Here is a 17,142-nt window from a genome sequence, read left to right as displayed (position 1 = left end):
TGCACATAATACATCTGCATCTCTGGCTGCTATGGGCATAAAAGGGGACAAACTTATGGTGTGGCACCCATGCTCCCCTGACCTCAACCCCATTGAGAACCTCTGGAGCATCATCAAAAGGAGTGTCTATGATGGGGGGAGGCAGTTCACATCTAAGCAACAGCTCTGGGAGGGTATTCTGTCCTCATGCAAAACAATTAAAGCAGAAACCATCCAAAAACTGACAAATTCAATGGACGAGAGCGTTCAGAAGTTTTGAGTTGAAAACTGTTTGATTTCAGTTTGTAATAACCTGCTAATGCTTATAATTTCAAAAATGACCATTTTTTTGTTCTTTATTAAAATGAAAAGGTTGAAAACTCTGCTGTGCATAATAATTTGGAACATGCATTTTGAGTGCAGTTTGAGTTTTTTATTTTTTTTTTAAATATACTGTTATCATAGGCAGTTTGTACAAAAACCTTTCAATTGTACTCTAATAGTTATTTGACTGGAAAATTACAATGACTGCAATTCATATAGGTAATTTGGGAAAATCTGAGAAAATATTATATGCATAATAATTTAGAACACAGTGTATATAGTTTGCATCTCTTTAGGTGCTCCATATTGGTTTTATACAAAACCGCGGATATTCTCTACCTCAAAACCTCAGAAGAAAAACCTGTCAGGGTGCCTCTCTGGGAGGTCCAACTCGGGATCTTCATACCCTGCAGCCACCCCAGGGCCAACGTTGGGGGTTTAGGACAGGTCCCTCGCACTTCTGAACTGACTCTGCGTCCATGCACTTTATCTGTCTGCCTGCAATAATGTCTCTGGAAAATGCTAGCACTTTTATAATTTTATTATTTTATATTTTTGTATTTTTATACTATATACCTTGTTATGCAACGTTTAAGAAATGTGCCTCCCATAAAGGGAAGATAGTTGTGTTATCATAAAAAGAAAATTTCCTGGGTGTTACTTCTTTTGCAGCCCGCGGACGTGCTGTGTTTTACCAGGGGGAAATGTGGCGCCCCTGAGGGTTCGACCACCACAGGAATGCTGCACTTCTGTAATGGAGTGTAGTGTTCCTCCTCTGAGGTAAGGCCAGTGTGATAGTCGTGACCCAGCCTTGCATCCAACACCACACTTCTCCACCAGAGGGAGCTGGTATGCACTAGGTGCTGCTCCCCTGGTTACAGGGAGACTGGGGCACACAAAGTGGTAGGAACCAGTTAGTGGGTGAGGGTGGAGGACGTACAAGTTAGTTACACTTTAGATTTAATAGAAAGCCATCTTTAGTCTTCGTCTTTTCTTTTGTTTTTTTTCGCCTTTTTGGTCCTTTGCTAGTCTTCAGTGCATCCTGGAACAACCTGGCTCGGGGAGTGCAGATCCTGTGTGGGCCTGCACCGGCAAGGGACACAGCCCTCGTACCCTGGTCTTGGGACGAGAGGTAGGTTGTAGACGGGGAATGTCTCAACCCGGCCAAGGACCAAGACCAAGAAGGCCCGGAGCTTAGAGTGTGGCTCCACAGCAGCACTCCATATGGCCAAGATTCTGCACTCCTCCCATTAACCAGCAGGTGTTGTATAAACAGCTCTGCTTGCCCTTTAAATGTAGGTGTTTTTAGTCCAGAAAAAGACATGTTTGTCCGTTTAGTTGTAGGCTTGTAGCCCAAAAGTGGCATGTTAGGCTGAGCAGTTACCTATCAGGGGGAGGTTACCTTGCCATGGTTGATGGGCACACATGAATTGGCCAATTCATGCGCTAAAAACCTTCATTGTTTGTAAGTACTTGTTGCTAAGCAAAACAGTTTAGATCTAATATTTTCATTATTTTCATTATTAAGACATATCTTGGCCATATGGAGTGCTGCTGCATTCTGTTGATATATATATATATATATATATATATATATATATCTGCGGTATCTGTGCTTCATGAATCGTGGTATGTGTTGAAGGGGCCCACTGAGACTCTTTCGCCCGGGGCCCACAAAAACTGGAGCCGGCCCTGGTCACAGGAGCACCTAGGGACAGGTAAGATAGCATAGTGATTTTTTTCATTTTACACTTTTACCTGCACTTTTGGGTTTTTGCTGCTCATCTGCATTTTACCCACAGCACAATTCCCAACATTACAATTTGTCTGTGTATCTTGACTTTCTTATAAAAGTAAATGGGGAAAAATTGCCACAAATATGTTACAAATCCACCAGAAATTGACATGCTATAAGTTTGAAAATCCAATTTTTACTATATTACCTTGTGGATTTTTCATCCACAAGCCCACAGCATTTGAGTCCCAGTTGGTGGTTAAAACTTAACATTATTGCTGCCCGTAGCCACCACTAGAGGGAGCTCCTTGCATACTGTCTGTACACTGCAGTAAGTTTTGGTAAGTGGCAGCTACAGTGGTTCAGAATTTTATTTTTTTTTAGCTTTATGACAATGCAGGGGATTTGGAGCTCTGTATCTTAAAAAAACAAAGATCTAAAATAAAGATCACAGGATATTGGACCTTAATTGGACCTAGGGCTCATTTACTTTTGTCTATGTGAACCTACACAGATATGTTGCCTATAAAATATGTAGATTGCAATAAAAAAAAAACACTTCCAAAAATTTAGAGGAACATTCAATGGAATTAAAGGGTTATTCCCAACATTGAAAACCATTACCTATCCACAAGGCACTATAATCGGCAGCTCATAGAGAATAAATGGAGGGCTTGGGCACATGCTCAGCCATCACTCCATTCCAATGGGGTATTTAAGACCCCTGTTCTCCTGATTGGTGGTGATTCCAGTGATTGGACAACCACGGTTAGAAAGTTATCACTTTTCTTTTGGCTGGTTTATAACTTTTTTTTCTATTTGTTGGGAATAATCCATTAAGAACCCTTGAAGCTTCTATCATCTGGCTATGGGACAATCAATATTCTATAGGCTTCCATTCCCACATATATTGGGGTCCGGTGTTTTAGAGCTAGATTCAAGGTGTAACGTTTCTCCTTGCAGAGAGTGACATGTTAAGCGTGTCATAGTGAGGAGACTTTTAAGCTGCAATGCCCCTCTGGGAAATATGTAAATTTGCATTATTAGAGCTATGGACACAGTGATTATATCCTGAAATGCAGAAACCCATAAGAGGATGTTCAGCTTACCGACATATGTCCCTGTAGAGCGGCAGACCATGTAGCCGGTGTCACTGGATGTACTGTCCAGCTGCAGCCCGTACCTATGAATGGAGATGATAGAATTGTATGGTATGGTCTGTAATACCTCTGTGCGGAAGACAAATGCAAAATGGTGTGCAACTACTGCCCCCTAGTGTCCACATCGCATGCAATAGGGGAATAAAACTGGATATTTATCAATAGGTGAAAATAAATGAATCGATAAGCACGACTTACAATGTGTCGGAGTTAGGTACGAGCAGTTCACACGGCATTCCTCCAGCATACACCCTGTGAAATGTGACATAAATCAGAATTATCAATCCATTACATGTAAATGTGTAAAGACTAAGGGCCTGATTCATCATTTGCATTTATCGTAAGTCTCTTTTCTTTTTATGTTTTGTGTCGCTTTTGCTCCCAATTATTCAGGATGGCGCACGTGGTTCGTGAATTTTGGACAAGGTCAAAAATAGTCTTTATTTATGTTTTTAATAATTTTTTTGCTACACTTTTAACTATAGCAAGCAGCCCAACAAGTGACACATCGCTGGAATCAGGATATCTGTCCCTACTTTATTCTGTTCTCAGATTACATGGAAAAACCTGGCGACATATAAAGATAAGATTTTTTGGGGGGGTTTTGATTACGTCTTTTATTGATTCTGATTGTACTCTTTATACAGTGAATTAGTGCGTGTGTCGGGTACCTAAAAGTTACTGTGGAGCGGTAAAAAACATAAACTGGGCAAAAAAGCTGAAATGCAATGAATCAGGCCATAAGAGTCAGTATGACTCAAACATCTCATGACATTTGTTGCAGATCTGCGTTTTCACCACCGTTGAACTTTTCAGGCTATGATTCATCATTTGGGATTTTATTCTTTTTTGACTTGAGCTTTTCGCTGACTTTTTTGCGCCAAATTCATTAAAATAGCATAAGCGATTCATGCATTTTACACACACCCCAAAATTGTCTTTTTTTTTTCAACCTTTTTTGTGACTTTTTATAGCAAAAAAGATAGCACGTTTTCGAAAAACGTCTCAAAAAATGTGACCTTGCGTACATAAACTCATTCCAGGAGGGACTAGAGCAGAGTTGTGCCAAATTTTCTGGCCTTTTTTTTTTCAAAAAAGTTGCATTTTATGAATCTGTCTAAAATATCTGGAAAAGTCACAGTGATGTAAAAATCAGAAAACGGAACCCCAAAAGATAACTTGGAAAAAGCGCAAATCGATTGATGAATTTGTCGCAAATCAATAAAAAAAATAAATCGCAAAAAGAGAAGTATTCACACCAACAAAAACTGGTCCAAATGCAATAATGAATTGGACCCTTTGTCTTTTTGTTGAAAAAAAATTCCAATCCCGGAAGAATATTTAAAAAATTTGAAATGTTCTTGAATCCATGACTGATACTTTTCGATACTCTTTGAAAGGGCTGTGTTGCTATCGCATCAATTCGTTAGAATAAATACATTGCACAGCATAGAAGTATTTTGGCATTTTGATACTATACACTCCGTTATTCAGATTCCATCCTACAATCTCCTTTCTCATCCTGTAGCTATTTTACAACAGGAAGGAATTACTGGTTTTGTTTGAAGTGACCTACCAAAGATGAAGTCAGATTCTTAAAGGCAATGCTCCATACAAGAAGTTTTGCAAAAATTACAACTACCTTCATGCTATGACCATCAATGGTTGTCAGGAAATGGTAGAAGTTGAAGTTCTGCAAAAGTTTGAGAGTTGAGCTTGACTAGAGACCGTATAAATGTAGAATTTCCAGATCATTTAGAAGCAACAGTGCTTAAAGAGTTACTAAACTATACTTTATTCAGTTATTCTCCTGCCAAGTTATGTGGTTTTATAATCTACTGCATTACCCTATTTTGCTTCCTTCTCTCCTACTATGCTGCAGTATTGTTTCATATGACCAGTTCGCACTTCTTTAGAAGCTGCTTTCAACTGCTTCTCAGCCAAGATCTATGTTTTATTTATACTCTTTGTGGTCATAGTATGGATTTTGGCTGAGCAGCAGTTGAAAGCAACTTCTAAAGAAGCATCAACTACTTTATATATTGCAAAAATTCCTATGTTTGCAATGCGAAAAGTTTAGGTACTCTGTATTGTATTTTTGAAAAATTGATGAAATCAGAAAATTAAAGCTGTCGCTCAGTGGAACAAGTTGTACTCTATACGCAGGAAAGGGGATCACTTGTTGATCGGTGGGAGTCCGACCGCTGAGACCAGTAAGGATCGACAGAACAGGCCACTTTTACAGTATCCCCATTAGAATAAAGTAAAACTGCGCACCACTTTCTGCTACTCCAATTATTCTCTACAGTATGGGGCTGCCAAGTGCTGCCATTTAGCTTTATCCGTCTGCCCCATAGAGAATGAATGAAATTTGTAACAGGGATAATAGTCCTGCTGGTTGGTGTAGGTTCCAGTGGTTACACCCCCCCCCCCCCCCTGATAAATAAGTTACCACCTATCCTGCAGATAATTGATAAGTTGTTTTCACTGAACAACCCCTTTAAGTAAATAACTTACCTGAGAACTCTGACATTTTTTCCATTAGAACTTAAAGCAGTATTGCTGCCATAGACATCGGTGAAGATTTTCCCTGTGATTGTGATCATAGAACCTGAAGAAAAATAAATAAATAAAATGTACACCCAGACTGCTCAATCCACCATATGTAATCGGATTTTTTCAATACCGTTACTCATGTTATCCTATATTAATAGTGTTGTCTAGTTTAGAATCCATTTTCAAAAACCCTATACACAGGAAATTCTGTATATGAAGAGAGTAGTCCCCTGTAAAGGAGGCTCATGTATTAGCCTAAACTGTGAGAACTGTGTAATGCTTCATTTCCCCTGTGGGGGTGCTGCAGGGAAAATAAGGCCTGCTCTGCACACACGCTGCACACACTCTGCAGAGCAGGCTGTCAGTCAAGGAGCAGTGGCAGTGATTATGGCACACTCAATGTAAAGTGAGCACTGACTGTTCATGGCCCCAGCGGCGCCCCGATGACTTGAAGCGAGCGGATGCAGGGAGAATATAACTTAATTTTCTCCCTGCAGCAGCTCTTCAAATTAGACGCCTGCCCATTTTTACAATGGTATGTATCTGCAGAAATTTTTTATGTTGACAGGTTCCATTTATGTCAGAATTCCACCAAAAATTCTAGAATAAAATTAGACATTGTCGTCATCCTGCAGGTATGGATGTACTAATTCAATTTATGGCGCAGTCTGACGGCCGTGTAAATCGGACCGAGATCGGAACGCAGGGGCTGGCTGGTGGCTCTCCCGACCCGAGCATGACAGCTGCATAGAAACACATGAAGCTGTCACCTTCAGGTCAGGAGAGCCGCCAGCCAGTACGTCTGATTTAGACGGCCGTCTGACTGCTCCCTTTGATGAATAGATTTCTCTAAAAAGTAGCAGGCAAAGAGTGGAAGCTGAATTGCAGTTTTAATAAAGTTGATCAATTAATTATCCAAAACCAGGAATGGTTCAATAATTATAAAAAAAAAATGTAAAAATAAATTTTAAAGTTTAAAATACCTGGAGATCCAGAAACAGGCGCTATACTATTAATCACTGGAGTGTAGTATATATGTGGCTGAAAAGAGAAGTTGGATAAATATAAATCATTATTACCTCTCTTTAACCTTTTAAAACAGAAAAACACAGCTTAAAGGGAATCTGTTAGTAAGATCAACCCTTCCAAGTCATCTATATGGTCACGCAGGTCATAGGAAGTTGAATAAAATGATACATTGATATCTGCGATTTGATGTCTTATTCCAGAGAAATCCACATTTTTCTTAATATGTAAATGAGCTGTTAAGATCTATGGGCCGGACATAGATCTCCCTGAGAATCTGCCTACAGAATTTATTTTAAAAGAAAGAGGGCGTTACCATTGTGAGACATGTAGATCAGGAGAGCAGATTGTCAGCCATTACACATCACACTGGTAATGTCTCCTTTCATTTATAATAAGCCCTGGAGGCTGACTCTCTGTAGATCTATGTCCGGCCCATAGATCTTAACAGATCATTTACATATTAAGAAAAATGTGGATTTCTCTGGAATAAGACATTAGATCACAGATACCAAGGTATCATTATATTCAGCTTCCTATGACCTATATGCCCATATTGATGGCTTGGGACGGTTGATCCTATTGACAGATTCCTTTTAAGTTGGCTAGAATCGCATTATAACACCTGATGTTCAGTGACAGTGAAGAGCCGGGTATTGTTGTCTATGAAAACATTCGTTCTTGTCTTCTATTACACAATAGTTCAGACCAGACTGGATGTCTCCAACTTGTCAAAACAGACAAGTAGACAAAACATTACCAATGTCTACTATAGGACGTAGGTCGAAGAATACTTTTACTAATACTATATTTAGATCTGGGCATAGTTAGACTAAGACCTGGATTATAACATCAGCAGTTTCAGAATATTGGCCCAAATCTGGAGATGTCATTTCCAATCAGTCTCACTGGAGAAAAAACATGTGGCGTGAAATATCTACTTTGGGCAAATATATAAAATGGAAAACCACCCACATATTCTGTGTAATCTACCACTGCCCTAAAAAAGTAACTTGCTTAGCCATCTTGCCCACAGATTTATGGCATGGACATCCTCCATTAGCTGCTACAAAGAGAAAATGCTGGTAGACCCAATTAAAGGTGTTGGTCAACTTGGACCATTCGTGACCACCTACTGTAGCCAGAAACAGGGGAGGCGTATGGCTCCCTCTGCTCTATTTTATGGAAGAAATAAAACTAAGATAGGAAATCCTAAGGGAGCCACAACCATGCACTGCCAACTCATTACCTCTTTCAGGATGAAATGGATCTCCGCACATCCATTATAGGATTATAGGAAACACATTTTTCTTCACAGAGGGGGATGTCGTCGGTGATGAATGTATGCACTACTCATATCAATAGTGGCTGCATGCAACATTCCTAAAAACTGTTGGGTTATTTCCATACATACCTGGCCCTTTTGCCATTTCAGAATTTGGCATCATTGCTTCATAGCCTACAAGTTAATTCTTATGACTGGGTCTCTTGAACCTACTAGACAGCCAGTTTTCCCATTCTAAATGGGAATATAACATGATTGGAAGTACTGACCTTAACAAGTAAAGTTCGTAATGGAGACCCTCAAGAGAGCTAAACCCTGGGCCTTCCCTATAATCAGAAAATAAGGACACACCAGTACCTTCTGCTTTCGCCAATGATACCACCACCATTTACGGCACGCAAAGTGCGCCAATAGTAAATTTCGGCCATCCTTTTAGAAACACACCTCTCACATTCCCATGCCTTTCCATGTCCCATTCCCCTCCTATCTGAATGAAGAAACTTCTCAGAAAATCTGGTATCTGGTAGGTTTTAAGCATGATGAATGGGACCTAGGAGATTTGCTGACCTTCTCGGATTCTGGGAGGACTCCCCTTATACTGGGAACTTTACAAACATTCTGGGATAGTAGGCAAGTAAAAATATTAGTAAAAAATTGTGCTTACATACCTGGAACATACACCACCAGACCTGAAAGTTTCCACCACAGATGTTACTGGTGTCCACAGGAACACTATCAACACTCACTCTCACCATGTAACTATCTGCCGGCATTGGCCTGCAACACAGGAAAATAGTGTTTAAAGAGAATTTGCCACCTCAGAAAACACCATTTACCTGCAGATTTAGTGTTAATCTGCAAGTAGATTGTGTTACAACGCCACCTGGCCACCTCACTGAAAGTGCGGCTACTGTGAGAAAATCAACTTATTTCTTCACTGGGTGCAGCTGACTTTTCATCATGAAGGCATGCACGGAGAGGCTACAGTCACCACTCTGTGCAGATCGAGCTGTCAATCAAACTGTTGGGGCGTGTTTACAGCGGCTGCTCACAGTGTAGTGTTCGGTGCAGTGAACGGTGACTGTAGCGGCTCCATGCACACCTCCATGACTGAAAGCCGGTGGCCTTGGAGGAAATAAATTCATTTTCTCCTGGTAGCTGCACTTCCAGGAGAAGTCTTATAACTTTATATACCTGCAGATTAACTCAATATCTGCAGGTATATAGTTTTTTGGGAGATGACAGGCTCCCTTTAATTTATAATTTTTCATTTTTTTTTCTAATCTCGACCTTGTACATAAAAATTAAAAAAGACCTACCAGAAAATGCTTCCTACATCACAATGTATTCGCATTTTCATCAAAGATGCTAAACCTGAGCCTGCTTCACACATGGCCAATGTTGGCTGTGGTAAACAGACAGCATTCGTTTCTAACAGCAGTGACTGGAGCTGGCTCCTATCACTTCTGTTAACCCCTTGAATGCCGCTGTCAGTCTTTGCCCATTTAGTGCAGCCATCGTCCCCTTATGATGCTGTTGTGGGGTGCCACTTGGTTACCAAGGCAGCCGAGAGCCTGCTGAAAGCCCAAAGGGAGGTCATTTATAGGAAACCATAAGTTTCTTTATATATTGCAAAATGAACGCAAGTTCAAGTCCGCCAAGGGGACAAAATAATAAAGTAAAAAAAACAGTTTTTAAAAACATATAAAAAAAAATCGAAAAAATCAAATCACCCCCATTTTTCCCAGTTTTAAAAATGAAGAAATACAGAAATAAACATATTTGGTATCACTGCATCCATAAAAGTCTGATATATAAAAATATAAATTTATATGTCGTAAAGCTAAAAAAAAAAAATCAAAATGCCAGAGTTGCCATTTTTCTGTCATTGAGCCTCCCTCAAAAAATAAAATAAAAAGCAATCAAAACATCATATGTGCCCCAAAACGGTACCAATACATAAGTCAGCTCACCACACAAATAACAAGCCCTCATATAGTTCCATAAACAGAAAAAAAGTTAGGGGCCTCAAAAAATTGCGACACAAAACAATATATTTAATTTTTTTTTACAAATTTCTGGATATTTGTTTTTACTAATCAAATAGGAAATTAACAAAAAAAACTTTAGAAATTTGGTATCATCATAATTGTACTGACCTGGAGAATCCTTTTGCCTGGTCATTTTGACAGCATTTCCCATTTTCTAGTACATTACAGTGAGTACGGAAAGTATTGAGACCCCTTTAAATGTTTCACTCTTTCTTTCATTGCAGCCATTTGGTAAATTCTGAAAAGTAAATTTTTTTTCTCATTAAAGTACACTCTGCACCACATCTTGACTGAAAAAAAAACAGAAATGTAGTCTTCTTGGGAATGATACAAGTTTTTCACACCTGGATTTGAGGATCTTCTGCCATTCTTCCTTGCAGATCCTCTACAGTTCTGTCAGGTTGGATGGTGAACGTTGGTGGACAGCCATTTTCAGGTCTCTCCAGAGATGCTCAATTGGGCTTAGGTCAGGGCTCTGACTGGGCCAGTCAAGAATGGTCACAGAGTTGTTCTGAAGCCACTCCTTTGTTATTTTAGCTGTGTGCTTAGGGTCATTGTCTTGTTGGAAGGTGAACCTTCAGCCAAGTCTGAGGTCCAGAGCACTCTGGAAGAGATTTTCATCCAGGATATTTCTGTACTTGGCCGCATTCATGTTTCCTTCAATTGCAACCAGTTGTCCTGTCCCTGCAGCTGAAAAACACCCCCATAGCACGATGCTGCCACCACCATGTTTCACTGTTGGGATTGTATTGGGCAGGTGATGAGCAGTGCCTGGTTTTCTCCACATATACCGCTTAGAATTATCACCAAAAAGTTCTATCTTCGTCTCATCAGACCAGAGAATCATATTACTCATAGTCTGGGAGTCCTTCATGTGTTTTTCAGCAAACTCTAAGCGGGCTTTCATATGTCTTGCACTGAGGAGAGGGTTCCGTCGGGCCACTCTGCCATAAAGGCCCGACTGGTGGAGGGCTGCAGTGATAGTTGACTTTGTGGAACTTTCTCCCATCTCCCTACTGCATCTCTGGAGGTCAGCCACAGTGATCTTGGGGTTCTTCTTTACCTCTTTCACCAAGGCTCTTCTCCCATGATTGCTCTGTTTGATTGGACGGCCAGGTCTAGGAAGACCTCTCATGGTCCCAAACTTCTTCCATTTAAGGATTATGGAGGCCACTGTGCTCTTAGGAACCTTGAGTAATGCAGACATTCTTTTGTAACCTTGGCCAGATCTGTGCCTTGCCACAATTCTTTCTCTGAGCTCCTTGGGCAGTTCCTTTGAGCTCATGATTCTCATTTGGTCTGACATGCATTGTGAGCTGTGAGGTCTTATATAGACAGGTGTGTGCCTTTCCAAATCAAGTCCTATCAGTTTAATTAAACACAGCTGGACTCCAATGAAGGAGTAGAACCATCTCAAGGAGGATCACAAGGAAATGGACAGTATGTGACTTAAATATGAGTGTCTGAGCAAAGGGTCTGAATACTTATGACCATGTGATATTTTAATAAATTTGCAAAAATTTCTACATTTCTGTTTTTTTCAGTCAAGATGGAGTGCAGAGTGTACTTTAATGAGAAAACAATGAACTTTTTAGAATTTACCAAATGGCTGCAATGAAACAAAGAGTGAAAAATTTAAAGGGGTCTGAATACTTTCCGTACCCACTGCATATGGCAAATTGATTGATGTCATTCAAAACTATAAGGCCACATTCACACATTCGGTATTTGGTGAGGTTTTTTACCTCAGTATTTGTAAGAAATGGAACAATCAGAGGAAAAGTATAATAGAAACACGTCACCACTTCTGCATTTTTCAACCACTCCTGGTTTTGGCTTACAAATACTGATGTATAATACTGACAAAATACTGAACATGTGAACGTAGCCTTACTCATCCCACAAAAAATCTAGCTCTCATGGCTTTTAGAAGAGGGTATTGAAAAAATGAACAAGTACAAATGGAAAATTGTCAGGTCATGAAGGTTTTAAAGGCCAGTGATAGTTGAGTAGCTCTGTTGGAGTTTACGTTCTTGAACTTCAAGTTACACGACTGGGTGACAGTACCACTAAAGAAACCTAAAGAAAGCCAAAGGTTACCCCCATCCTATCTCCACTAATTCTAGGCACAGGCACAAGCCAATTTGGATGCTGCCAAGCAAGTAGTGAAAGTAGTGGATATATTCACTAACAATCTGATGTGCATCCAGTAAATGCAGGTTCTAGGTGCAGGTCGGAGGGCACGTACCTGGTGTAGCAGGTGATCTGTGTGGAGTGACTGGCATCTTTCTCTACATCACATGGGATTGAAAGGGTCGATGAAACAAGCTGGACGCTGTTTCCCAGATTGTTGTTTCCATCTCCATAATTGAATTGATTGGCGTCTGCAAAACCTGAAGAGAGGAAAAAGATAAGACTGCCTCAATGTTAAGGCTCACTCTCATCTGCGTAAATTAATCGGTCCTATGTTGATCCAGAAAAGTAGGATGAGTGTCATGCGAGTACAATGCAATTTTTCTCAACTAGCATCCGTATGACCTCCATATCACATGCGCATGCAATGCGTTTTTAACATTACCTTTTACATACTGTCATCCTCTATGTCATTTGACAGCTAGTTTTCAAACTAATAAAGCAATCTTATATACAGATATAGATAGATAGATAGATTAGATAGATAGATAGATAGATAGATGTAAGTGAGATATATAATCAATACTACGTGTGTGTAGTTTTCTGTACTCATCTTTAACTAAAAAATGAATAAAAAATAAAAAGAAATGGAATGGCGTCCACCTTATTTTAGTATTTAATAATAACCTGCTAAAGGAAAGCAGACACCTGTGAGCTGATCTTAGTAGTTTGGGAAGGGGCAAATAAATCTGGAGCTTCCCAGCCTATTAATATCAACTCACAGCTGACTGCTTAGCCTTTACTGGTTATTAAAAAGGAGGATCTAAAAAAAATGACGTGAAGTCTCCCCTCTTTTTAATAACCAGTAAAGGCTAAGCAGACAGCTGCAGGCTGATATTAATAGACTGGGAGGGACCATGGATATTGGCCCTTTTCAAGCCTAATAAGAGCAGGCCTCAACCACCCCAGAAATGGTGCATCCATTAAATGCGCTAATTCTGGCGCTTATCCTCTGAACTTTCCAATTGCCCTAGTGCGGTAGCAATTGGGGTAATGGTTTTGGGGTTGAATGTCAGCTGTGTAATGTCCGCTGACATCAAGCCCAGGGGTTGGTAATGGAAAGGCATCTGTCAGATACCCCCATTAATAACCCTGTTGTCAAAGAAATCAACACACACACAGAAAAGTCCTTTAATTGTAAAAAGCACTTCCTGATAATTACTCTCTTTTACCCATTTATTAACAAAAAAAAGTAATCTGCACCTGTCCACCATAATCCATTAAATGGAGGTCCCACAAAGATCCCCGTCTTCTTCATCCACTCTATGGAGCCCCATTCAGAGAATGCAGATGCATAGACTAGAGCAGCAGCCACTGAGAATTCTCATGCTGCGCAGCACGAGAACTCGGCTGCTGTGACGAGCAGTGACATCAGTAAGGTTACCGCAAGTCACAGCTGCTGAACTGCGGTAACCTTCATGACATCACCTCTCGCAGTGTGAGAACTTTACTGCGCTGCGTGAGAACCGGCAGTTGGACCGTATTTTTATTCCGAGTACGATCTGACAAAACATCAGATCGCACTCGGACCAGTTATTCTATGGGGGCGTGCACATGTCTGATTTTGTCCTCGGACCGAGTCTGTCCGAGAAAAAAATTGCAGCATATCCGAGTTGCATTTGATATTCGTATCACACTCAGCCATGCAAGTCAATGAGTCCGTGGAAAAATCGGACTGCACTCAGATGACATGTGGTCTGATTTTCATGGACAGACAGAATAGAGAAGATGAAGAATTTTTTTTTTCCATCTTTTCTTTATTCAAGAAAATCAGATCACAGTATGATTACGCTCTGATCAGTTTAACAGAATGTTGTTAGCATAATCGGCCAATTCTCTCAGATTAGAGAAAATACAGTGGCGTGACCCTAGTGTAATAAATAGGATATCCCCTGATGGAAAGTGAATAACGCTAGTGTGAACAGAACCATCTGATTGCATCAGTTTCCACCTGTTTTTATTCCATTTCCCATTGTTCATGATAGAAAAAATGGATCATGTTAGTACTAATGAAGACTGATGCTTAGAAAAGAATAGGATTCAATGATTGATGAAAGCATGCAGCCAAAAACATGTGAAGTTCACATTGTGAGGTTATCTTTATTCTAAGGGAAATAGTATCTTTATGGAGTTTGAAGCTCTTTTTTTCTGATACACAGCTCCAAATCCCCTGCATATATAGAAATTTAAAGAGTACATATAGTTTCAAGTGACTTTTCAAAATAAATTGTCCTATGTGTATACATGAGGAAGATCACTATTTCTGGCCATTATAATATTTGTATCCTGCATTTTTTACCAATTTCCCCCTTTGCAGGCTCTATCTTTAATTACCAGTTGTCTCAGAGCTGGTGGGTGAAGAGTAGCTGCTATGATGTCTCCTATACACAGTACACACAGACACCAAGGGATTCCTGCTATCTTGTCTGTATGCAGTACATGTTTAGAAGTAGTAGCCCCGTGGAGGAAATTATACAGCAGTACTGAGCAGTGTAGGTGTGAATCCAGCTCTGGGGTAAAGTAAATCACTTACTATAAAGTAGCAGCATCACCTATGTGCCGCTCTCCCACTGCTTCTTCTTACTCATCCACTTACTGCTACATTGACTTTAGTAGGTAGCTGTAATATGATCCCTCAGTGAATTAGCAGTTCAAGACAAGTCATTAGGAGGTGGGGAAGAAGTGGTCATAAGTGTAGAAAGAAGCATATTATTCTGAAAAGATGTAGTAATTTTTTTTTTTATATTTGTTTGTATTATTCATGTATTCAAAGTTTGCTGAAATGACAGTGGCCATTTAAAAAATAGCATGCTGACTACCTGGAGCAGTCAATAAAGGCTGCTTACTGTCTACTGAGTTATTATTGCGTTTAATGCAGCTGTTCAGCACTGGGCGACCATTTATTATCTGCTAAAATGCTCCGGATAAAATAAAAAAAATGAGTAGTGTCGAAACGCGTGTCAGGGTCTGAGGTGGAAGCCGATGTGGTGACACAATCTATTATTATTATCTTGGGTAGGTCTGAATATGATGAATCTTTATTTTTTTCACTATTGATTTTAGTTTTTGTGCATTACATTGCACCAAATCTCTACATCGCTAACTTGCAGGATTGCATTTTAATTAACTTTGTGGATATATATACTGAATGTGCCTATACATACCTTTTATCATTACTTCTTGGTAGTATTCCGCTGGTGGCGACCCTTGGTATTGTAATCTTATGTTCATTATTTTGTGTCGCTCATTGGCCTCCCCTTGCTATCATTGTTCCTTGTTTTTATTATTAACTTTTAAAGTTCTATTTTTATTGTGTAGCTGTGTATTTCAACAAAATATTTATTGTGTGTATATATGTATCATCTCTAATGTTTGATAAAATTGGAGCAACACTTATATGATATATAATCGGGAAAAAAAACATATATTCATCTCCCGACCCGGCTCCGTTCCAGTGATGTCACCACTGTGTCTCCTGTCAGTCACATGAAATTGTCATGTCCCATGACTGCTGCAGCCAATCAGTGTCTACTGATTTGCTGTGGCTTTTCACTATTCCCTCGGAGCGAATTCAAGTATACGGTAAACTACACTTGTAGATAAGTCAGCAAATTGTATGCTCACATAGAATGGTAGAAACTAGAAGGAACATTCCATGGAAATTTTCTTTGATCGTTGCTTATGTGATAGTAACTATTAGTTCTTATCAGGAGTGAGTCTTCTTTAAAGGGCTGCAATGGGAGGAGGGCTTCCTGTGCTAACGAAAGTGCTACGTACTTTCACTATCTGCCAACTAGGGCTTATCTCAGCTTCCATATTGAGCCTGGAAAGAAGAGATCAATGTACTGAGATGAAATACATACATCTATTTTCCCATGAACGGAACAGAACGCCCTGTCCAGAATGTCTATTAAATAACTATGTTTGCAGGAATATACAATGTGCAACGAAAACCTCTTACAAAATGAAAATGCCATCTTGATCTGTGCCATTTTTTTTCGCTCCCAACATACACATGAATGCTCAGTTTAGCCGAGCATTCTTATGTTTTCAATGGGCAGAGGGAAGTAAGCAGCTGCCATACTCTTAAGTCATGTCTCCCCTTAAAAACAAAAGGATTGGGAATTGAAATTTCAACTCCCATTTCAAGGGATAGTCAGATGTATCCCATACACATTAGATGGTTGGCTGTACAGCTGAAATAGCCAACTTAAGTTGACTTTCATCCAATGTGGTTTGTTTTAGTTGTCCACTTCCAAGCAATTCTGTCTTTTCCTCAGTTGCCTGCATGCCCATTTCCAACATCAAGTCTTGAGGAACAGCTAGTAGTAGCACTCACCTCTAGGCCAAAACACCTATGGTATATCACAAATAAGTGAGATGAGGGCATTGTTATAGATTTTTCATTGGCAAATCTACAAATAACCCTTCTGCCCAGTCTCCCCCATTCCAGTGCATGCACAGATTCAGTGCTAACTAGAGAAAATCACCCGGGTCATGTGTCCTTGGAGCTGGGGCTTGGTAGGTCACTAACATGCCACTTTGTCTTGGCCAGTGATTGAGGATCATGACATAAACTGAACTTGCGGTGAAGAAAATATTTGCAATGGCTCAGCAATAATCTGTCCTCAAACCGGGTCATGTGTCCTCGGAGTTGGAGTTTGGAAGGTCATCACCAACATGCCACTTTGTCTTGGCCAGTGATTGAGGGCCATGGCAGAAAACTGAACTTGTGGTGAAGGAAAGACTAGCAATGGCTCAGCAATAATCTGTCCTCAAATTGGGGGTTGTGTACTAGTGAGACAAAACGTCCTTACCCACTTGAGATAGCTG

General features: G+C 40.0%; 1 protein-coding gene across 2 annotated transcripts in view; it reads right to left on the bottom strand.

Moving 5' to 3' along the window:
* Positions 1 to 17,142, bottom strand: part of PKHD1L1 (PKHD1 like 1) — a 378,989-nt gene that overhangs the window by 312,652 nt on the left and 49,195 nt on the right. For both annotated transcript variants that reach the window (XM_073679777.1, XM_073679778.1), the window contains exons 4-9: positions 12,365 to 12,509; positions 8,734 to 8,842; positions 6,738 to 6,795; positions 5,716 to 5,809; positions 3,397 to 3,450; positions 3,148 to 3,221 (exon numbers count right to left, since the gene is read on the bottom strand). In XM_073679777.1, coding sequence (XP_073535878.1) covers positions 3,148 to 3,221; positions 3,397 to 3,450; positions 5,716 to 5,809; positions 6,738 to 6,795; positions 8,734 to 8,842; positions 12,365 to 12,509 — 534 coding nt within the window. The remainder of the gene's footprint in view (positions 1 to 3,147; positions 3,222 to 3,396; positions 3,451 to 5,715; positions 5,810 to 6,737; positions 6,796 to 8,733; positions 8,843 to 12,364; positions 12,510 to 17,142) is intronic.

This window comes from Phyllobates terribilis, unplaced genomic scaffold (genome assembly GCF_046119375.1).
Source record: "Phyllobates terribilis strain yellow unplaced genomic scaffold, ASM4611937v1 Scaffold_4__5_contigs__length_816908805, whole genome shotgun sequence".
NCBI lineage: Eukaryota > Metazoa > Chordata > Amphibia > Anura > Dendrobatidae > Phyllobates > Phyllobates terribilis.
This window is presented reverse-complemented; position numbering and strand designations above follow the sequence as displayed.